The 25,501-nt window shown below is 37.6% G+C and overlaps 1 protein-coding gene across 1 annotated transcript; it reads right to left on the bottom strand.

Annotated features, from left to right (window-relative positions):
* Positions 1-1,196: 1,196 nt before the first annotated feature.
* LOC145994219 (uncharacterized) lies at positions 1,197-24,870 on the bottom strand. Its single transcript, XM_083130315.1, has 4 exons — positions 24,719-24,870; positions 11,495-11,650; positions 8,521-8,679; positions 1,197-1,660 (listed from the first exon to the last, which is right to left on the bottom strand). The coding sequence occupies exons 1-4, from the start codon at positions 24,812-24,814 to the stop codon at positions 1,406-1,408; spliced, it is 666 nt and encodes a 221-aa protein (XP_082986441.1). The 5' UTR covers positions 24,815-24,870; the 3' UTR covers positions 1,197-1,405.
* Between the last annotated feature and the right edge of the window lie 631 nt (positions 24,871-25,501).

Genomic DNA, 25,501 nt, shown 5'->3' with positions numbered 1-25,501 from the left:
TTGTAACAATAACACAACATTGCTGCTGGGAAGATGAAAGGGGGCTGCTTTGTTCGATGACCCAAGACGGAACCGAATGAGAAAAAAGGAAAGAGTTGGAAAAAATAAACTACTCCATGAAAAAAATGTGTGACCTATTATATTAGTATTGATTTCGATTTGCAGTATGTTTACTAAAATAATTCTTCCTCGCTCCGCTAGTAATGGAATAAACTTTTCTTGAAGAGTTACTTCAAGTTTATACTCATTAACAATAATTACTATAGTTGACTTGTTCTTGATGATGTGCCGAGTACTGACCAATAGTATGTGAAGGTAAGTTTTGAAAATGGAAACAATAAAAATCGAAATACGCATGTTCGGTGATTGATGAAAACATTATGAAGATCTACACTAATGGATTTACGAGGCATAAAAAATTTAGTATTAATTCATAACAGCAATTAATATTGATTGATTGATTGATTTGGTGTTTTAAGTCCACTTTATACACAGTAAGGCTAATCGGGACCTACAGTTTAAAGTGGGATACGAACCACTATGTTGCTCCACCGGGTATCGAACCCGGCACCCCTTGGTTACAAGGTGACGACGAACAGCAATTAATAATAATACTTCTTGAGGAGTTATATATTTAAAGACCATAAATATCTTTTTTTCATTAAAAAAATATATTGTCCTTGCAGAAATGAAATATTGTACTCAATAGCATCACAATGAAAATTACTCAATAAAACACAGAGTTAATAAACAAGAGTGTTGTTGTAGAGGACTGTGTGCTTTTTAGATTGGAGTAATTTTGGCTGCGGATTTTGAAAAGTAAGCTACTGTTAACGCGCAAGTATTGTGGCCCCTGTGAGAGCTTAGAATTTTGGTTCAAACTGTAAGTTCCCTCCCCAGTCCCGATTAGCTAATTATTGTTATGTAAAATATAAACTACCATTTAAAAAAATTTTTTTTTTAATCTTACGTATACTTGTTCCAGGAGTCTGTGTAGCAACCGAACGAAAACAAGTCCTCTGCTCAAGTAGTGACTCGAGAGGGCTCGATCAATGAACGTGAGAGAGGGAAAGGGATTGCATCAATGCGCACTGCTTTCTTCCGTCCGCTCGCTTTTTCCCCATCTCTACCGTCATGCGCGCCTTACTCCACAGACTCTTGGTACGGATAGTAGGTAGACACAAGCATCAAAAAGATTTTTAACAGAATAATGAATTAGTATTTGTGCATTTCCTACAACGTTTTAAGGTTGTCAACAATACAGGTGCTAAAGAAACACAATTTTCACACTAGGAATTATTTTTCCAAAGAATTCTGACAACATTTCATTTTATACTGCTTTATATCCATTTACATTAGCAACACTGGTGAAATAATACTTTGGAATATTTACTTTTTAAAGGGTTTATCGGCGTCCTAACCCACCAGCACCGCCAGGACCGCCAGGACCGCCAGGACCACCTGGTTTACCAGCGCCACCCGCTGCTGTGGGGTCCAACCCCGTTATAACCCCTTGGGCCGAAATGCAACCCCTGACACGCTCTTCTCCTTCAAGTTCAACGAATCTGACAAGCAGGGTCAGGTTTCCTTTCAGTTTTTCAATTTTGTCTCTGTTGTTGTCAAGGTTTTCCACGAAAGGATTATCGTGCACCAATTCACCCTGAAAATAGCGAAAAATTATTTCACTACAACCACAGCACAATAGTCAGGCCGATGTCGGTCTCACTTATCGCAGAAGCCTCAAACAATTTCCCCGCCCTTCGCATTCTGATGGAAGTGTGAAATACCTTCGTTGTTAGGATAAGGTTTTAAGGTTTAGATCTCTTGGCATTGGGGCTTGACCACAAAGGTATTAGTTATGCTAAGAAAGCTATACCTCACAAGCCTAACTTAACAACGAAGTCATTTAGGCCTAATATTCACATCATTTCAGCTAACGCCAAAAAGCGAAGGGCGCGGAATTTGTTTGAGGCTTGTGCAATAAGTGAGACCCAGTCGAAATAAGGTTGAAATGTAAACACAAGTGGGATATACATCAAGCCTCATTAAAAAATCACCAAAAGTTCACCAAAACCCATTCTGGCAAAGTAACCCCAAAATTCAAAGAACTTTCGGTAAATATGTAGTGGAGAGGTTGGATATGTGATCACAGTATGATTGAATGCAACTTCCTGACCGATGCAAGAATTGCAACTCTTTTCAAACGACGGTGTATGTTAGAAATATAAGGATAAAAATGGATAGTGCAGGATAGGGCAGATTGTAACAAAATGCGTGGGTCTGATTGTAACATTGAATTTAAGTAAATTTAACTTATGAAGCAAGTGACTTCCTTATATTCAACAAAACTCTTAATTTCAATCATAAACGTAATTGTGTGAAGGTGTGTTGAACTCGTGATCTATTTTAAAAGTTACTGTGAATCATTTATCGACTTTTATGTTAGATATTGTATTCTGACAAGTTTCTCTAATATATCACTTTCCCCTTGTTTAATTTATAATCATAGACATAAGTAAAAGTTTTGTGTTTTGTCATCGATATTCAGATAACCCCGTGTGCTCATGTATGAAGGAGAATAACACAACCTACCGAACTCTTGGTGGAGTGGGTTGTAACAATTGAAAAGTTATTTTTGTTCTTTAATTTCTCACAAACGACTCATAGTTTGCAGTTATTGTATATATTTTTGAAAACTAGTTATCAGTATAGTTGATACTGCTTTATACGTCACTCAGTTATGCGTAATTCTGTTTTATACGTAAATTACTGTAGGTCCAATATAATTATAAACGTGTTAATTTAACCTTATTTGTACGTATTGCATTTATACGTAATTCGGTCTTAAAGTAATAACATGAAACTAAATATGTGCTTACAGGCCGAATGTTAGGTAATAATCAAAATCTAATTATTGATAACAACTCGTTTGAACCAGTTTCCAAATTCAAGTACACTTAGGATAATACTAACAAATGAAAATGACATTAAAGAGGAAATGAAAAGCAGGCCTAATTCAGGAAATGCATGTTACTTCTCTCTTCATAAACTTTTGTATTCTCGTTTAATATCTAAGAAACTAAAAGTTAAAATATACAAAACAGTAATTTTGCCTGTATTATTATATGGATGCGAAACTTGGTCCCTTACATTGAAAGAGGAACATAAATTGAGAGTATTTGAAAATAATATCCTTAGGAAAATATTTGGACCTAAAAGGGATGAGGAGACAGGTGAGTGGAGAAGGTTACATAATTAGAAGTACATAATTTGTATTCATGTCCAGATATTGTTAGAATGATTAAATCAAGAAGACTTAGGTGGGCAGGCCATGTGGCACGAATGGGAGAGGAAAGAGGAGTTTACAGGATTCTTGTTGGGAAACCTGATGGTAAGAGACCTGTAGGAAGATGGAGGGACAACGTTGAGATGGATCTAAGGGAAATCGGTAGGGATGGAAAAGAGTATATAGATCTTGCTCAGGATAGGGACAGATGGAAGGTCTGTGTTGCTGCAGCCATGAACCTTCGGGTTTAAGAAGGCTAGAGAGTTAGTTAGTTAGTAATAACATGGAATTTACATAAAATACAGTTGATTTGTAACCAAGCTGCAACGATGTCACAGTTTTCAGTTGCTACTGGTGGACCATGGAGAAGAGTAAGAGGAAAAGTTACTCGCTTGACCAGAAAGTAAAATTTATACGGGAAATGGACGCTACTCCACATAAAACTAAAAGAGCTGCAGATTTAGGCATCGCTTATACAACACTTTGCACAGTTATTAGTAAAATAAATGCTATTTTTGACGAATTTTTAAAATTGGGTACTATAACTATAAAACTGTAGTGTCTACGGTAGTATTTCAGCATCAAAGTGTTCACTAATAAAGTGTAAGTACATGTAATGTATTTAAGAATCACATTTTTAGATTCGTTAATTATCCACTTTATGTCAGAAAGAACATGTATTACTTATATCTCGTTCCTCAAAATAGATACAATTACAGTATTTTAATAATGATATGACATGGTATCTAAATCTGATTTGTACGTGAAAAAACAGAGGTCTGTCCCATTGGACACTTTTATGCAGGACACAGTTCCCATTCAAGTGAAGAGTCCTCTAGGACCTCATCAGAGGGTAGGAGGGTATCATCTATTCGATACTCTACTGTATCTTTCCATGATGTAATGTGTGTCATATTTTTCTTCGTAAAGTTGTTAACGCCGGAGTAGATCTAACCTTCTTCCCTGCCAGCTTATACGGAAGCCTCCATGGATTCCTGGCAAGTTCCTTTCGAAGAAGTCTTGCCCAGGAGTTAATTCGATATTGCCTAATGAGATCTACATAGATCCATTTGGATCTCCTATATTCTTCAAGGTATCACATCCGATCTCGTTACGTCCTAAAATTCTGATATAGCTTCCTCAGCTTCCTAGTAACGGACCTGCGTTCAATGTGTAGGTTAGCCAATGTTATTTCCTTTTTGTATTGGGATGCTGTGGTGATGTTCCATCCTATCATATTGTGATCACCCTCAGTCAGATTTCTCACCTACAAATTGTCCAGAGACAATCTCCCTAAGTTGTTGGGAAGTATGATATCAATATTGGAATTACATCCATATTTATTGCAACAGATAGGTACTCTTGATATTCTGTTGATAGCATTCAGATCCTTACTTGCAATGTATTCTTCAAGCTCCAAGCCCCTGTCGTCTGCTTCTCGACTAAACCATTGATAGGACATACTGGTTTATCTATCATTCCAATGAATGGCTGGATAGGATCCTTGAATTGGGAATAGTTATTCACAAGAATCCAAATGTCGCTAAATATCTTTGCTTCTATTACAACATAGTGTGAAGTAGAAAAGATCCGTAACCATAAGGTGTTGATATTTTGATTAGCAACGATTGTTACTACTGTTGCGAGTCTGTCATCAGATAGGATTTCATCTTACTGGGTGAACCCAGTATTTTTCCTTTAACATGGTAAGGTTCCTGGACAAGGACTATATCTATATTGTTGTTAAGAATATAGTTGATCAACTCATTCATGACCAACTTTGTACCTTGGGCATTCAGTTGTATGAGCCTAAACCTCTTCAAGGTATTCCTATTTTGGTCCTTGACTGGTTTCTTATCCATAGTCTATCCTTGCTATTAATCTCTCATTTAGTTCCTTATAAGTTGGACATCCTTCTTTCTGACAGTTTGCACTAAGCACTTCACATGGCATACAGATAAAGATCTGTATGGAAGAACATTGCTGATCTTCATGTTTGTTCTCGCATTTATTGCATATTTTATCCTTCTTACAGTATTTACTTACATGACCCAAATCATTACAGAAAAAGCATTTAGGTAGGGAGATGTAATCGTTCGCATTAACCATTGGAAAATTAAGATATAGTCTTTCCTTTTTAAATATTATGTTCCTCATAGCAGAGATGGTTTCCAATACAACGTGTGAGGAGGCTTCATTACGTTTCCCTGTTCTGAAGCTTATCCTCATATTATTCCTCAGTTCTTCATCCGTCATCATATCATTTTGCCATTTTCTGTAGTTCCTCATGTGTTGCAAGCTCCAATATGAGTGTGTCCCGCGCGGACCTCACCTCTGTCACCGTGATTTCGTCTCTACTTGGTAATATATTACTAGTTATGATGCCTTGTATTTCTTTAGGGGTTTTCTCCCTTGATTTGATTAATAAAGTCGGTTTAACTGGTTTAGAAGGTTTTGTTCTATTCCCATCAAACCGCTTCGGATGAGATTTTAGTTTTCCTGCATAGGAGATGTTGTCCCTGTGGCACTATCATTCGTTTGTCTCCTTAGCTCTTCTTGCAGGAAGGTCTTATCTTTTTAGGTCTTCGTTTAGTGCTGTAGCTACTTCATATTCTAGCTTCAGATCTTCATACTCCGTAACTATCTTAAATACTATTTCAGTCATGAGCATTTTCGTAGATACAGTGAGTTTCTCTTTGGAATTCCCGCATGTAGTTCCTTAATTAGAAATCTGAATGCATTCATAGGAATCCTATCTATTTGAGTTGCAGTTTCTGTATCTGCTTCTATTATCATCCTATTTGTTTATTTATCTTTCTCTTTCCTCTATCCTCCTCTTGGGAGTGGGAAACTCTATACTCTTCATTAGTCGTTTCCTTTTCTCAGTATCCATTCTGTCCTGACAATGATCCCTGTAAGGGGAATAAATTTCACACAATTGCACATCTAAAATTCTAAATATCATAATCTTGCGTAGTTAGGCACTAACACATTAAAATCCCTCCATCTGACTATAGTGATCACATACAGGAACATCCAATTAAAAGGACCCGAGAGACGGCTACCCACCCCCAGGGCGCCAACCTGATTCCGTCTGACCTCTTCCTTCTCACTTGAACTTGCCTAGGGCTCCGTGGTATTGAGGATGCTATATTATTCTATTCTTCAGGCTTATACCAGCCGGAGATAACAGGACAGGGGTCGGGACATAGATTATTCTAGAAGCTTCGATTGTACTTTCCAGACTTAAATTAATCCTGGTCCTAGTATACAGTACATATCCTAATCCCAGATTTTCATTTCTGCCCACAAGTCCCTTTGGTATGACTGAAAACAGCCGATTTCGTCCTTCTTATCTCCGAAATAGCCGAGGTCCGGAATCAGAACGTGTTACTTTCTATGCTCCCTGCACCATAAATGGGCTTCACTCTGTGTAAAGTTTGACAATCAGTATTTACCTCATCTAAGGAGCCAGATAACCTTGCACAATATGTGATTTTCTTCCATAAACCATAATTTGGCTAATTTTTTTGTAAATTTTGTACTTAATTTGTATTTTTCAAATTTCTAGTAGAATTGTTGATTTTCACGAAAAACTGAGAACAATATAAATTGAAGGTCTTATTTAGAGGATTCAAACGAAAAAAGGAAAAATTGAAATTGGTTGAAAAATAGCCTAGTAAAAAGCAATTTAAAAATTTGAACTCCTGCATCTTGAATCCAATATGGCGGCTAAGCGATCAAAGATCAAGTCATGTGACCAATTTTTTTCCCACATACTAGGACCAGCTATTGGATGTTCATGGATTCATCCACAAGAGTCCAATTGAAAATGTAACCAATAGTTCCAACATAGACTTACATACTGGATACCATCTCGCATGTCATATCTTTTATGTCACTTGAGTGGAATTTTTAGTATCATTTTATGATGATATAACATTATTTCACAATATCTCATGTTATTTTTATATTGTAACCTCAACATGTTTTACTGTTGTTACTCTTATGTAATAGACTGTATCACTAATACGAGTACACTCCTTACAGCATAAAAATGTAATAAGCTAAGGCAGTGATTCGCAAAGTGGGCGCCGCAACGCCCTGGGCCCGAGGCTAAAAAAATGGCCAAATGTTCCAATATTTTCAGTGAAATGATATGATTGTTCAAAATATGTGCTTGTTTAATACTTTTTACATGTAAAATGTTTCTGAATTTGCAATAGGTGTTTATTTTTTAACTTAAGGCAAACAAGCTAACCACACTAACTGACCGTTCCAAGTGTTAGATAAGCCTAGATTCTGACTTAGGAAACATCTTGAAGCTCTAAGGGAGCCGTGAAACGAAAATGTTTGGGAACCCCTAGGCTATAAGGTATTATGTCATTGTATCAACCCACTATATTATACGTATTATTGTATTTCATTGTACAAGGTGTCCCACTCGAAGGTAGCCCCAGAAATTGTTGTGTAAAAAGGGTAGGTGTAGAGGAAATGAAACAAAATTCGTACCTGATAAAACTGTATATGTGAGAAATGAAATGAAATCACCTGAGGTGCTGGAAATGTCCTCCCCCAGCGTCTAAATACTTTTGAACACGACGTTGCAAGTTTGTGAATGTGTCTGCCAGAACGTCGGGTGTCACTGCCTGGATTTCACGGCGGATGTTGTCCCGTAACTCATGGAGGGTGCGTGGTTTGTCACGATAGACCTTGCCTTTCAGGTGACACCACAGGTAAAAGTCTGGTTGGGACAAATCCGGTGACCTGGGAGGCCATAATCCTCTTGAAATGACCCTGTCAGGGAAAAAGGATTCCACCTCAGCCATGCTCACTCGAGAAGTGTGGCATGTTGATCCATCTTGTTGGTGTCAATTCCTGATCATCCAACTGATTCACGAACTCTCGAAACAGTTCACTGAAAACACGGCGCCAACAACAACGACTCGCGAAACTTGATTGTTGCCGCCCTTCCTCAACGGCTACGGCGTACAGTGTTGCCGCGTCACCTTTCTCATGGAATACAGTAAATTACATTCTCTCAAAATTTCATCGCAAACTGTCATATATTTACGCAATGACATGATATTTTGTGGGGCTACTTTTGAGTGGGACACCAGTTATTAGTATGTTGTAATGTGAACACAAATGTTCGATATCACAGCATGTAACTGCAAACATGTGATTCATGGATGAAATAAATCTAATCTATTCTAATCTGTTTCTAATCTTACCACTGTAACAGGGCAGGAACTCAAGGGAAAAATCCCCACGCAACTCGTTACCAATCTCTTGACCATGTGGTGGGGTTGGTCTGTGATTTGCATAACCTCGTCACATCCACCTTCCAGCACTGTTTTCGAATCCAAAGAACCCTGTGTAATTATTTCAACCTGCAAAGAATGAAAAGAATAAAATGAGTCACAATGCCAGTCAAAAATTAATAAAATTTAATGTAAAATTGGTCGCCATTTTCCAACAAGGTTGTCGGTGCATAACTTTGATACTTTCGATACGGTCATGTTCTAAACAAAGACTACATAAAAATCGTGTTCAATTATTTCAATCAAAAATAGTCAATATGCACTATTATTATTATTATTATTATTATTATTATTATTATTATTATTATCAATGCTTCTTCTCTGCAAAGAAAGATTTTTGTACTCTTCCAGTTGGTTTATACAAATAGTTATTCGCAATTAGTGTGTTCAACATAAGAACTACTCTATATATTGTGGTATGTACAGTGGGATCCATGGGAATTGCTCGGCAAATTGTCCATGACTATTTTCATTCATTTTTCTCTTACATCCTATGTAATGTGTTTTAACCCATGGATTTTTTTGTATGATGGTACAGAAGTTGTCAACAGCTTGTTTTGAGTTTTATTTTAATTCTTGAAGCTCTTATTTATTTATTTATTTATTTATTTATTTCACCTATAACAGAGCTTTCGCTCAATTACAATAGGTTTACATATATTATAAACAATTAAAAATTACAATTTCAATAATACAAAACAAAAAAAGAAGAAAGAGAGCAAAACTACACTAATCATTGATTAATGAATACGTGCATTAGCACAAATTTTATAGAAAACCTAAATCTAAAAATGACATTTACAGAAGTGTAACAAGATACATATCTATATGCAGACATTGATATATTTACTTATATAAACAAATATACACACATATGGACATAATTATACATACATTTCTTTCGTTAAAATACCTAAAATGTTTCTAGTTTTATTCTTACTCATGAAAATATGCGCGTATCGTTCCGTACAGCCAGAAAAAAAGCATTGATTATTATTACTATTATTATTACATCATATTCATATGTGGGGCATTCCACGTGAACATATGTATTTCAATCAAAAATATTTAATATGCACTTCTATTGTTATTATCATTTTTATCCATTAAGAAAGATTTCTGTACTCTTCAAGTTGTATTATAGTTATTATTATTATTATTATTATTTGTTATTGTGTTCATCAAAAGAATTACTCTAATCCTCGATTAACCAGTAAAATTGATCTGCAGTCACTCTGAGCTCTGATTTTGTGTTGTATAAGAGTTGAACTGAGATTAAGTCCCGGCGATCGGAGATCAATGTTAACCCGCGAATTTTCTCCAATCAGAAGAAGTTGATTGTAGTTCAGCTGTTGTAACATGGCTATACTAACGAATCTTTGATTTAAAAATGTGTTGCAAGTGAACGTATGTGGCAAGATTCAAAGATAGGAGAATCAACTGATAAATCCTGTTTACACAATATAATAAAGAAGCACCATGCATGCACAACGAGGTGAAAAATGATAAATATTTCTTCCCATTTACCATTATTTCCATATTATCGTGTGTCATTGTTATTAACTGTTTGAAATATTGGTATTTTTTCCTTGGAATTTACCTTAAATGTCTGCTAGAGCATTTAATTTCATGATAAGCGAGAGGTAAATTGAGAGCACTGGCGGCGATCAGGGGGCTGAGGAGAGGCACTTGCCCCCCACTTTTCGCCACTTTTCCCCCCACACTGTGCTATCTAAAATATCCGCTAATTTTCTCCGATCAGAAGACGTTGATTGTAGTTCAGCTGTTGTAACATGGCTGTTTGATTTGAATATTTGATTTAAAAATATGTTGCAAGTGAACGTATGCGGCAAGATTCAAAGATAGGAGAATCAACAAAGTGAAATATACTGTCTTTGCCCCCCCCCAGCAGTTTTGGCACCTTACCCCACTCCCGGTTTTGGAACCCAATCGTCACCTCTGATTGAGAGCAATCAAGTGTTGATATGAACAGAAAATATGAACCGATTACGTTTTTTTTTGTTGATATTATTGTTTTGTTTTGTGATGAAGAGAAAGTTTAAAAATACTACAATTTTACTTTATTGTATCCAGCCTAGTGTTAATGCAATTCAATTTTGTCCGCAGAATGACACAGAGCTTAGCTGTAGTGTATATATCTACTGTTTTATGAACTGAACACGTTGCATTTTAGTTGGTAAAGCTTCCTCTCCTCCCGATATGTAAACTACACACATCTTCTTTTATTTCGAAGTTATTTGTTCTATCGTGTAGCTAATGAAATAATATTTTGGGCATAATTTACTTCCGAGAGGGCAAACGCCTCTTTTTTTTTATCCATTCGGGAAAACGCAGACATCTCAAAACTTAAGTTATTCAATTAAGTGCAAGGAAAATTCCGTGTGTTACAGAAACGAATGATCCACTTGTAACAAGCTATGGTTCAAATTGATGAAGGGACACTCACGGGATTCGAACCCAGGACTCCTGGTATCGTAGTGACAATTACTATTGGGCAGGGTTGTTAAAGATCCTGAAACCCATAAATTCCAATGGATTCTATTGGGTTCCGCTGAAGGACCGGAATATTTTTTCTCGTACAATTTAAATTCGTTCATATGCATATCAGTTGCATATTGTTTTATTGAAGAAAGGATCACGGACCGAATTTTAATTGATCCGGATAAAAGGTTCCTGAACCGTATTTAAATTGATAAAAAAAAGAGGTTCCTGGACCGAATTGAAATACTTTACAGATAGAAAGGTTATTTCCGGTACAGAATCCATTTACGCTTGCTGATTTTCTCTCCTGGACCAGAATTGAATTTATTTAAAATTCCTGAACTTTTAACAACCCTGATATGGGGTATTTGTATTATCTTACCTTATACTGATCATCAAATTCATGAAGCATTTTGAGAGATCCTTTGGGCTTGAATTTGCATCCATCCATCTCAAGTTTCAGGGTGTTTAGGACGAAGATTGGGTCTTCAGCTTCGCAGGTTGAGACGGTTAAGATCTCGATTTCGTAGTTGCCACACTGTAAGACACAAGAGAACAGTAAGTCGCCTGCAAGAAATGTAGAGTGAGAATATTTCCGTAACGTCTCTGGCTGCTTTTTTACATTTGCAACTTCGGAGCGAGTCATGACTCCCGGCGCCACCATTCAGCAACCGAGCCGATGACGTCATCTCCAGTATACACCTATCGTTAACCCTCTTCCTCACGCTCTACACTGTTGGCAGGCTCGCTAGCCAACTGGGGATGTTCCGAAAGTAACCTAACTCTATTAAACAACAAGTTTACTTCAAGGTGGTGATTACCCCGTGGTTCTTAATATATAGGCAAGCCAGCAAGTAAGTAGGTCACAAATGTTTATTTTTTAAAAATAATACTAATTGAGATATTGACTTGAAAACAGTTTTCATTTTTCAACCCGTCTACTTCGTTGAACTCTTTGACACTAGGTCTAGTGCAGGTGTATCACGGTGTCAGTCTGGTGTAATGAAATGTTGAACCAAGTAGACGAATAGCGGTGTTCAAGTTGAGGAGGTTCAGCATGATATGATCCATATTTTTGTGTGACGTCATCAGTAGAAAATGTGTCACTAATATATTTATTTTGTGAAAGAAAGCGTAACCTCCTTGTTATTCTATGTAATATTGCGCCTTATTAGTAATTTATATCTTTTGTTTAATGTTTATTGTATTTTATGCTACATTATGGGTAATTTAATGTATCTTCATGTTTGCGAGAGTTCACTATACGAATTTGTATTTCTAAACATGTATAGATGTCAGTTTTGTTGTAGTATCCTTTTGTAGATAGTGAGTGATTCATCTGTACTTTAATCTGTGTTCTCAAAAATAGTATAAAAGCGAGGATATCGCGTAAGAATCATCACACTTTTTAACTTAAAAAGAACTCCTCGGTGTTGTGCATACATCCTGGTATGGTAGTTCGGGGCGCAAGCTAGGCCTATGTGAACATAGGTACGCCGATAGCCATGCATTGATGATATGCACAATACTGCAACCATTCTACGTTAAATAATAAAGCTAGCCTAAAGATTAATTTGGAAATAAAAGGCTAAAGAGCAAATATTGGCTCAGTTATCATTGCATATCTCTTGGTGTGGTAGTTCGGGGCGCAAGCTAGGTCTATGTGATCATAGGCTTGCCGATAGCCACGCATTGAGTTTATGCGTTTTAGTTGAGTCAATTCATCGACAAAACGAAATCCTCGCTTTCATCTCAAGTATATTTGCATTATAATTGCAATGAATAAAGAATAAAACCTTTCAGTTTATATATACTGCAATAATGTGATTTTATTTCTCTGTGCTGTGAATATTGTCTTTGCCTAACACTATCCCTGTACCTGAGAGGAGTCTGTGTACTTCACCGAGTCTCACCGTTCACCGCTGAGTATTATTAAGTTAATATTAATAGTATAATAATACGACGCGTACGTCAAATTACCAAGAACGTAACAAGCAAATGCCTGTCTACTGCTTTAAACGTTCATTTGATTAGTTAGCACTAGACCTCGGATATTTAGGTTACAAAAAGTGTGTTTTAGGTTCTAAAATAGGCTCTAAAAATCCTAAAATAGGTTCTAAAAATCTTAAAATAGGTTCTAAAAATCTTAAAATAGGTTCTAAAAATCTTAAATTAGGCTCCAAAAATCCTGAAGTAGGTTCCAAAAAAAACTTAAAATCGTTCAAAATCACTGAAAAAATTAATTAGGTACAATAGTTAAAACACAAAATTTCAAAAGAGCGGTAAGAAATTGTAATATATGTATACATAACAAACAAATATTAATTCTCTAACCAAATTTTCATTTGTATACATCATTTTCAAAATAATCCACAAATTATTGTAATACTATACTTGTGCTTTAGCAAAAGTTACTGTTATGTGAAAAATGAATAATGTATGCATAATTTGATGCATAATACCAGGGCGGCTACTCACTGGAAATTCCTTGAATTCCGGGGATTATGCGTGAATTTTTCTCCATACATGCGAAAAATTGCAACTTCTATTAATCCAAATCCCATTAAATTTATACATATTTTTAAATGCTGAGGCAAGTTTTTCACGAGGAGGAAAAAGAAAGCTACATGGAAAATAAAACAGAATTCTCTCAATCCGTTTACTTTGTTAATGTCCTTTACAGAACAATATATCTGACAGACTAAAGATTATTGCAAAATAAGATATACTGAAGTTGATTTGGCAAATTTGAGTTTGAAATTATTATGTAGTTAACAATTATTCTTAGATTTGACACTAAGAATAAATATTCTTAGATTTGACACATCTTAAGTGCCGACGCACCCATAAATTTTAAATCAATCAATCAATCAATCATTAGATTTGATACGTCCTTTCCCATATTTATTGTTATTAATTACCTTTTCTCTTGTACAAATGTTTATTGTTCTTTAATCTTAATTTCTGTAATTTACGTATCACTGATAATGTCAGGATAGTGACTAACCTGTATATACTTATCTTGTAAGGGCTGTTACCATGGCAATTACGAGTGTGTTTTGTCTGGACTTTGAAGTTGACGCTCGGTTTCTGAATAGAGTGATCAAGTTGAATTATAAGAAGTTTAATTTCGTTGAGTGAAATGGATTATATGTTAGGCATATAAGTATTTAGTTTGCAAAGAAGTAAAATAGACTTCCTTTATCTTAGTGCAAACGTAACTTTGATTTTTATTTGACGAACTAGCAGAGAGATATTACCCCATACCCTGAGAGGCATCACGCGAATGCTTTCGAGTCTTTCATGTGAACTTATTATTATTTGCTCTTTTAATTAAATCATGTTCTTTTGACTAAAGAACGTGTCAGATTGGAATATCCCGTAACATTTGTGATGTGTTTGTAGATGTATTTGAAGCCTGAGTATGTGAAATGGCAAATGTAAACTTTACACCTTAAATAAAATATTTTAAATATAATACAATGCTGGACAAGACAAACCGGACACTTGCATCTTTTGTCATAACGCATAAATTCTGATTTGAAGGCTAACTAAATGTTGCAGAAATTATTGGAAATAAGAAAACCTGAATATATTAAACAGAAAGCAAATTAAAAGTTATTGTTAAGAAGTTAAATTAGAACATAAACGAAAGTTACAGAAAACTTCCAAAAAAAAATTAGAAAAAAAACTTAGCAATATTTTTTTTAATATTGTTAACTGGTATTGGTGGGGTATATAAGCTGTCTAGTAGGGAGTGTTACCTCCCCTGCCATCAATTACAGCTTGTAACCCCCGTGGCATACTTCGAATAAGGTTGGCAATCACTTCTTGGTCCAATTGCTCTCATTCTTCTTGAATAGCACGTCTTAGCTCTTCAATTGTTTCTGGAACTATTGCGCGGTTTCTGATATGTCGTTTCAGTTGATCCCAGACGTGCTCTATCGGATTTAGGTTCGGACTTTGTGGTGGCCATTCTAATCGCGTAATCCCAACTTCGTCTAGGTACTCCGTGACAATATTCGCAATGTGAGGACGCGCATTGGCATGCAAGTAAACAAAATCTGGGCCTATGAATGGTGCATATGGTACTACATGATCTGCCAAACATTCTGTAATATACCTGCGAGCTGTCATTGCCCCATTCTCTACAAGAACAACTCTGTACGTCCTTGTAAAGAAATACCTCCCCAGACCATGACACCACCGCCTCCAAAGGGTGTTATTTGAACGAAACAACATTGTGCATAACGCTCATTAGGTCTTCTATACACATGTTCACGCCCGTCTGATGAACGTAGGTTGAATTTTGATTCATAGGAGAATAAAACCTTTTCCCACTGCTCTACATTCTAATGTAAGTATTGTGTAGCAAATTCCAGTCTTCGCTTCCGGTGACGTGCTAACAACCTGAGACCTGTAGCCGGCCTCCGAGATGATAAACCACTTTCATTCAGTCTTCTACGAACTGTTCATGAAGAAACCACAGATCTATGAACATTTCTCAAACGCCGTGCCACAATATTTGAAGTCGTACGACGGTCTCTTAAGACTATGATACGCATGAAACGATCTTCCCGTGCTGTTGTGCATCTTTTCCGACCAGAACCCGGTCTTCTACCATAGGAACCAGTTGCATCGTACCGTCTGAGAGCTTCATGGATAGTACTTCGTGCTATATTTAGCACCCTAGCAATACAGCGCACACTACGACCATCATCACGAAGAGCTACTGCTTTTACTACCTCTTCAAGTCTCATTTTCAAGCTAGCAAACTTACAATATACTTGCAAGAAAAACACCAGCAATGACAATGTCAATAATATCTGTTACTATGAACCAAAATTCATGCCTCTCTAGACATTAAACAAAATAACATCAACAGGAATTGGAAATCAATAAATTAAAACAAAATTGCGTGAAATTAATTTTGAGCCTACTAGGTGTTCCAAATAAGTAAATAGGAGTAAATAAAAAAATAAATAAATAGATAAATAATAAACGGAAAAACTATGGAAAATGTTCAATAATGAATGTTCAATTGTTCAATACTTAACTGAGAGCGTAATTCATAAGTAATTGCAATTCAGATGTCAAATATTAAGGTGTCCGTTTTTTTCTGTCCAGCAGTATATATACAGCTTAATTGAATTGAATTAGAAATGTTGGATACATTGGAATCACACGTATCTTTTACATTGTTAATATATTTGTGTGTGTACTATGTTTGTGGGTGGTGAGAGGCGGTAATACAAAATGTTGATATATGCAAAACATCTGCCATCACGACTACATAATATTTTTCATCATATCCACAATCAAACTCTGCCTTTAGTCTGTAAAGATCATCTTATATGCTGAAAATTATCAGAAGCATTGTCAGTCGCACAAATTTGATTTTTTTTTTTTTTTTTGACATTTGAAGTTTGCACTTTGGACTGTGCAGGTAGCAGTGTTGCCAGACATCTTGTTTAGAACTTTCAAAATAATACATCATGGATTTGGGGGGGAGGGGAATCGACAAAGAGCGTGTCATTGAATGTTTTCGTCACCAAACAAGGTGTCCTGGGTTCGATACCCGGTGGAGGCACATAGTGGTTCGGATCTCACTTTAAACTGTAGGTCCAGTCCCGATTAGCCTTTTTGTGCATAAAGTGGACTTAAAACAACAAATCAATCAATCAAACGTCACCAAACAGAGCAAAAACCTGTGTGACATAAAAATCTTGCAAAACTGAAAAAAAATATATATATAAACCTAAAGAAAAGGTTTGATTTAGGTTCTAAGAAGCAAAATAGGTTATTTTAAGCAGCATAAAACTTCATCAGGTGTTGCATTTTTTAATGAAAAGTTGACGTAACTTATATCTTATTTACCTGCAAAGGAAAAAAATTGGTCAAAAAATCTAAAAAACGGACCACGTGACCACACACTACACCTCTCAAGAACGTAGTGCAACGGTGCAGACACCAAATACTCTACTGGACACCAAATGAACGAAGTTGAAGCGTTGGAGTTGCACCGTGCAATCAGCTAGACAGGCGAGTGCAGAGGAAGTGAAAAAGTGCAGGGAACTAGATAGGCTATAATCTCGACCAACATTGATGCATCTATCACATTGCTTTATCAGTCCCCCAAGATCCTGCTGCGTAAAAAGTATTTTGGCTGCTGTCCCAGTCACAGTCACACCTCACGTTCAACATCTTCATCATCCGCGAAACGGTTGCCTTCACCTTGAGCGCACTTCTCAGAAATTCAAACGATCATGTACATAGGCTGTCGCAGAGAAGGTGAGACTAATTCCTGTATAGGAAAACAGCGACCTGCATTGGCTAGCAAATGTACGAGGGTGAAAATATGGTTCATTAGCTGCCGATTGAGACCAAAATGAGCGCAATAGGTCAAAAAGTCGTGACTGCGTAGCAGTTAAAAGACAAGCATGTACATGAACCCCTCCAAGAATCATTAAAATGAAACAAAAATATTACAAACCACAAAATTTTTATTCAGAATCAGCCATATCTTGTAGACGTACATCTTTTTCAAAATAGGCACCATTGACAGCTAAGCAAGCGTCCATACGCTCCTGCCACTTTGTGAATGTCTTTGAAAATTCGTCGTCAGGTAGCGAACTGAAGAAAACTTGCGCTGCGGTGATCACTTCTTTGTTCGTCATGAAGTGATGACCACGTAAAGCGGCCTTTAAAAGTGGAAATAGCCAAAAGTCGCAGGGTGCAAGGTCCGCGCTGTATGCTGTATGCGGGAAAATTTCTATTTTTCTCTTCGTCGCGTAATCCTGAAAAGCCCGCGCGGTATGCGGGCGTGCGTTATCGTGGTGCAATATGAAGGAGTTCTTCAAATGCGGCCTCTTTTTTGCTACGTGCTGGCTTAAAGTCTCAATGACTCTTTGGTAATACTCTGCATTCACCGTTTACCAGGGAGGGACAATGTGTTGGTACACCATGCCTTTTCGATCTCAAAATGCGATTAGCATCACCTTACCAGCGCTCTTCTGTTACCGCACTTTCTTCATGCGAGGCGACTGTGGCGACTTCCATGATCTGCTTTCTTGTTTTGTACGCGGGTCAAAGGAATGGATCCATGTTTCATCGGCAGTTATGATTCGATCCAGAATGAGGGGTTCATCTTCCATACGTCTCTTCCACTGGGTGCAAACATCCACACGCTGCTGCATCTGTTCTGCTGTAAGAAAATGCGGTACCCATGCGGAGCATCGATATGCTCAAATGTGCACTTAGCGCTCTCACGGACATATGCCTATCATCACGAATAATTGCTGCAACAGTATTCAATAGCGTCTCGTTAATCACGGACGGTCTTTGTCCTGGATGCGGAAGCAAAGCGCCTGATTCGCGCCCATCTTTGAACAACTTGTGCCATCGGTACACTGTGGCTCTACTCAGTCTTGTCTTGATCGGCATATGCCTGTTGAAACATTGCACATGTTTCCGCAGCACTTTTACCTAAACGCCAACAAAATTTTATGGCATGTCGCTGTTCATCTTGAATACTCATCACGAAAAGCAATGTTATTCACAAAAACCTGGAGGGGTAAACGAAACACGTTCCACGTAAATCAACACAGCTGCTCACTAACGTGGTTTCGCAACATGTGACAACTTGCTACGGAATCAGAATGAGTCATCCTACACGACGTGACTAGTGCCGAAACCATAGGAAGTGTTGCCAAGCCAGGAAAAAATCTGTCTCACCTTATGCTGCTGGCTAAACCATGAGAACACCCTATTGCAGTCGCTATGTCTATCATCGTACCACTCCATCCAGAATGCGAAATCAAGGAGGGACAGGGGGGGATTTCCCATACCAATAATCCTGACCTCAAAAATCCCCCTCACCCAAAATTTCCCTGGGGGTAGTTTTTTGTTATAACAAGCAAATATAAGCAATTATTTTTGACTACTTACGTATTTTGATATATATATATATATATATATATATATATATATATATATATATATATAGCCTATATTATAACACCATTAAGCCTTGTTTCCATGATATGAAAAACTCAATATGCTGACCAAGGCAGAAATTTATTTTATTATAAAACATAAACTAAACGTAACGTTTCAACCTTCTAGCAAGGTCTTCTTCAGACTATGTACCAAGTACAAATGTAACAAGGTACAAGAACAGGACGATATATATACACAAAAATACTCCCCTCCAGACTATTAGAAAGTTCATGAAATTAGGCACACACAGGAGATGAAAACAGCGCCAGCGAAAATGCAGGGGAAGCCAGGCCGGTTCGGTAGCTCAGTGGTAGAGCAATGGCACGGATTGCCAGAGACCCGAGTTCGAGTCCTGGTCGAGCCTGCATTTTTCGCTGAAAATCTACATATTAGAAAGTTGTTCTGGAACATTCTAGCAGGTGGCTTTCCCTTGTCAACTTTACTTTCACCTGAAAGTGAAAGTGGTTGGACTCTTTTTCTTACGCTCTATTCTTCTTCCTTCTTCTCTCCTCTTTCTCTCTTGTTCTTTCCACTCTTTCTAACACCTTCTTCCATTCTTTGTTTATCATCAGTCCCCCATTCCAGATCATTGTGTCTTCTTCACCTTTCTTCTCTATTTCCTTGGCCTCTTTCAATTTTCTCACTAGCATTCTCTTCTCCCTTCCTATATGCTTAGCCTCTTCCCACTCTATGTCATGTCCTGTTTCTCTCGTGTGTTTAAATATCACATTTCTCTCTCTCTTACCAAGGGAATAAGTGGTCCGAACAAATGGCAATGACGGGGTGAGAGTTCAGGGCTATGGGGAGGATGTTCCAGAACAGTTCAGTGCATTTTCGCAATTTTTTCGTAAGTTAAAGCGCCATTGTGGGGTTTAGCGTTGTCATGCAGAATAATTACAGTACGGATGTTGATGCCCTGTATTTTGGACTTGCATTAACGTTGTCTAAAAGCATCGACATTGGCTGTCACGCAGTTATGCGTCGATCTTCTTCATTCAGCTGTCGGACTGCTTGAAAGTGGTCTTCCGTCAGGCTTGCTTTGGGCCGCCGTGCTCGAGTCGTATTCTTCACGTGCTCACGTCCACTCACAAACTTAGTATGCCAGGCAAACACTTTGGTTTCGATAATGCTTCACTACCAAACTGATGCTTCATAATATTCGGCAAAATTTCTCTTGGCTTTACGCCATCTTTGTCAAGAAATTGAACAATATTACGTCGTGTAACCAGTGATGTGCCGTAGACTATAAGTTTACGTCTACATGCGTTGTCTACACGTAATCTACGCGTAGATTACATTGGCTTGTAGTTTACATAGACTACGTAGACAATCTAAAGTACATTAAAATTAATTTTCAAGGGTTTCATGAAAGGAAAGTGAAATTTTCAATTATATTGGTTCCTAACGAAATGAAAAGAATCCTATTTAGAACAAAATTCCTCTAGTCTTCTATTATCAACTATGGAAGAAGATAAATAGTATGCAAAAAAACAAGAACAGATGGCAGTCGTGAGGCAAGAGTGGTCATTTTCCCATAAAACACTAGAATATTTCCTATATTAGGTTTTTTCTAGGTAAAAAATTGTTCGAACTTGGAAGGAAGAGTATAAAAAGTTCTCCTCACACATCAGCAAGTGATACGCAGTATAATTTTCTTTTATTCCACGGCGCCCTTTGCTAAGTTATCACCTTTCGCCATGTTGTTTACATAGATTACGTAATCTACGTGTATAAAATAGTCTACGTGTAAAATGTAGACTTGTTGTTTACGCGTAGACGCACATCACTGCGTGTATAAGACTTGCGCTGCCTTATCACTCATCGTGTTCGCTACTGACTACACGTTTCGAAGGTGAACAGCATGGTACAGAACGAGTCTCACAAGGAGAGGGTACGGCTTGCGAAATTGAGTTTGAGGGGGGATTTGGTGTAGTGGTAGGGTACCCTATAAGTATTGATATTCCAAAGACTAGCGCGCACCAGCCAGTCATTTTTGAGAAAAATCGCTTCAAAGTTTCAAAGTTTTCCATGGACGCCACATTAGGCGAAGATATTGTTATAATGCTAAGTCACCCGGTGGCCAGGTTCTATCGTGTTAGTTTCGTGTGTCGAAGGGTCTAGGTTCGATATCAGTTTGTTAGCTAAAATCTGATAGCAGATTTCGTCCATGTACACAATAGGTCTAGGTCTCTCTCTTCTTATTTGGGAAGCTGGTATCGATGCATTACAAATATAACATAATTGGTGTATCAATGTGCATGTAGAATTGATGGAACAGTTTTATATGTCGTGAAATCAATATATTTCTAGCAAATAATTGGTTAGAAGGTACGATATTAACCATTTAATGTAAGATTCAATTACTACATTTAATTGCTGGCTTCAAGTTACTCACGTTTTCGATCTGTGATTAGATGTCTGTGCCTGAAGTGAATTGATTCAAGCTTGTGCGCTGCGCAGATCGTTTTGTTGCAAGCTTCTCCACGCGAGACCACATTCCAAGGGACTTCGTTGTTTTGTCGCAAACCGTCGCAACGTGCCTCGAGGTGACTCGAGTCGAATGTTTCGTCCAGTGAGCGGCTGCCCAGAGTAAAACCATTGGAACTAATCGCAAAATGAACATGCACTGTTCGACCACGGAAGGCGAGGCCAGTTCGAGTGAACTAATCCAATCGTGAAAAGGAAGGGAAGTAGATGAAATCTTCCCTAAAAGTACACTCAGAGTTTCAGATCACTACTTCGTTTGTACACGTTCGGTAGTTTGCTGTTCTCGGTTTTTACCACAGTGACGTTACCGCAGCACGTTTGAAACTAGTATGTACCCTCAGTATCAGGCAATTTGCACAGAAACTCATTGTCCAACTACGTTCCACTAGCAGCTGTCGCCCCTATTCTGCTATTGGACTCGTCCAGTTGGCACATGCGCGTTTCTGTCGATGGTCTTGACTGAGGCAAACGGACTATATAGTTGCCCCGTCTAGTTTGCTGAGCATTTTGACTCTCTCTGCCCTCATGTCTGTGAGGAGGCTTTTACTTGTTTTTTTCTGACCTTTAACCCAGCGTCGAATAACATGGGTACCTGGGGGAACCCTGGGGGGTAAAGGCGGTCAGGGACGTGATGCTGATCACATCACCCCCACTCACGACCGGATCAAGAAAGTGTGAGGCGTTACCCCCACACCCCCTATACGCCTTCATGACGTGGTGCTAAGCACAGGGGAGGACTTTACCTTTTATCTGACCTTTAAATGTGTTGTGTTTGTCTTGTGCAAGTCTTTTTACAACCTTGCACTTTTAATTTTTCCCAAGGGGCTTTTTACACCCCTTGTTTTAATTTCTTAAGTCAGAATTTTAGGTAAGAGGATATTTCCCCGGATATATTGAAGGGTGCAAAATGTCCTGAAGTGTCGACGCACCCAAAAAAAATAAATCATTCATTCATTTGATGCCATGTAATGTGTTTGGTGTCTACACAATTTACACTACGTTCTGGGGTGACGTGCAGTGTGCTGTATGAACACGTGATAAGCGATAACCAATCAAATGAACGCTCAAAGCAGCAGACGCAAGATCCTCTAGATGGCGCTAATTGCCCCGATCGACTGATGGGATTTCACATTTTAAGTTTTGATCTGAAACACGTAAAATCGAGGTTCCATTGTGTCTATATTGTGCAGGAGAATTTCCAAAATAATGTAATCAATTTAGGTGATATGGAACTGTGTGTACGAAACTGTTAAACAAAATAGTACCCACTGTTGATTTTCGGATTCTCCTAAATTATGGCTTGTATATCAATTATGCTACTTTAGTAACTGTACAGGTATATAGCGTGTGATTGAGCTATGTACATATAAGCGGGATCTCCGTCCCGTGCACCCTTTCAGACCACCTCCTAATGTTTGTATGTGGTCCCCAGTATCTAATTGGGTAACTTATTCTTAATGATGTGAGTTCATTTTTGAGATTTAGAGTATAATAAAATATTATGGTTACATATAAGATTACATCTAAGATAATAAAATAAATATAATATTTAGAATTCAAGAAATTTGAAATATGAAATATATAAGTATGAGATATAATATAATATTTAGGATAAATAAAATATTTAAGAATTTGAGGGTGAGCGAATATTGTTTATGAGGTATTGATGGAATCTTTAAGGTTCCCTATTTAACTTATATTTGGATTTTGTAATGTTGAATTCTAATGGAATCCTTAGATTCCAATGTTATTGAGTCCTACTGTAATGATGGTTTCTAGTTGAAATTTTTAACTACTATTTTCTAAACCTGGTTTAATATACCTGCTATTAGTTAGTTCTTTTGAAAATAGCTAGTTTCTGTTGAGAGAGAGGAGATGGAAAGTGTTTGATGTTTTCTCTCTTTTAATCATCTTCTTCCATCTTCTTTCGGCCTCACTCTTCCTCCTTCTTCTCCTCTTTCCTTCGAAGATGTCTAGCAAGTCATTCCTCTTTTAATTCTTCTTCTTCACGCTATGTATAGTCCGCTTACTTTCAAAACATCTCCAGCTTCCTGTGCGAGTCCAGCAAGCGAGCCTACCAACAGTGTAGAGCGTGAGCGGGAGATTTGGCGATAGGTGCTGGGTTGAGATGACGTTAGCGGCTCGCTTCTTGATTGGAGGCTTCGAACCCTTTGACTCGCTCCCAAGCTGCAAATGCAGAATACCCAGAGATGTTACGAAAGTAATCTCACTCTACACGTGCAACTGCTGGAATACGTGGGAAAGTGCTTTTGGTAGTTGTTGCGCACTGTACGAATTAAGATTTCTGCTTTTGGGGGGGTGGGGGGTGCCCACTCACTGGCGTATTTGTGATTTCATTTCGAGATGTATGCTTTTGGGGATATGTAAATTTGTATATATATTACCAGTCACTAAAGTATTTTCTTAGAACAGTAGTTCTACCCTAGGTCATTAAATCCTTTGATAACATTTAAGCGTAACTTAGAGACAGTACATATATTTACATTCTAAGAAAACTCATACATAAAAAGAGCTACCGAAACAGTAACACCGAAACTTAACTAAATTTGAATTCTCAAGTTCAAACTGAATGTCCTACAAACCTGCCTACAAATTCCTTGTGAACACTTTAATGCATAGAAAATATGAGTACCATGTCATGCAAACTTCAGTGTGAAAACAACATGCTGTTGTCTCTGCTCGCCGAGTTGTTCAGTTCCAGAATTGTGTCCTTAACTGAACCATTAATGGACACGAATCATTATTCAATTGAATTTGATACATAGTTGAGAAATGGTATACTGTATCCCGTTGTTTTATTATCTTTGAGTGGGGTATAAAAAATCCCTGGCAGGAAAAAAAGCAATTTTTCTTTGCCGGGGATATTTTTTTTGTAGAGGGACGAATCCCTGGCAGCCCCCCCCCCCCCCTCCACCGTTCCTTTGCACACTGTTGTTGCGTAATTTACAACTTAAGAGAAGGATCATTGTAGCCTGTGACGAGTTTACAGAGCTTTCTAAAATAATAACGTTTTGTGTATGTGGTTAAGTGAAATTGAAAAACGAAACGTCGCACCTTCGTGTCATAATTGTGAGATAATAAAAGCTGCTCTTGTACTCACGGTAGAAAGAGCATATGGTCCACCACTAGCATTATGGTGCAAGGTACAGAGTACCAGAAGTACTGCGACAACACCAAATCGTCCCATGTGTTCCATTAATCCTTGCCACTGTTAAACGTAGCAGAAAATCTGACCCTTTCTTACTTATATGGTTTTATATGAAACGCTAATCTCTTCATCTTCATAGATGGATATTGTTGGGTGTATAGTTATTTCACAACACAATGCATAAGCGGCCATGGAATTCGGGTGTCATTGTTGGTAATCCATTGAAACCTGAGTTTCCGTTTTCGTGCTGCTTGAAGGCCAAATTCACGCTATACACTGCGGCAGGAAACTGTGGTTCTAGCCATTTATATTGTCTTTGGCAGGTTGAAGCGGATGTTTGAAATTTCAAAGCTAGATTCACAAAAGGCAGAGGTGAGTGTTATGTCACGATGGGACACAAAAAGTGTATCGCTTCTGAATGAGCAATTCGAATCTTTTTCAAGGCAGATACTGATCTGACGTTTTGGATGACGTAAATATTACTTCGTAATCTCTTCCGTCATTTTTTGCACTGCGTGAATGCATGCGGGAGTCAAATATCTTCATTCGATCAGCATCTAAGTGGAACAGTTATTTCACAATATACTTGTCAGACACAGAAACTGATTCATGTAAACTTCTAGCAACTTTTTCAATGAATAGATGCATATGTGTATACATAGCAGAGATTTTGGAAAAGCAAAGGGATATTTGATCCCCTCCTTCAAAGTCATTGATAAAACAGCCAGCAAATCA

This window comes from Lepisma saccharinum, chromosome 10 (genome assembly GCF_977018435.1).
Source record: "Lepisma saccharinum chromosome 10, izLepSacc3.1, whole genome shotgun sequence".
In the NCBI taxonomy this organism is placed as follows: domain Eukaryota; kingdom Metazoa; phylum Arthropoda; class Insecta; order Zygentoma; family Lepismatidae; genus Lepisma; species Lepisma saccharinum.
The sequence above is the reverse complement of the archived record's forward strand: the minus strand, read 5'-3'. Positions and strand labels throughout refer to the sequence as shown.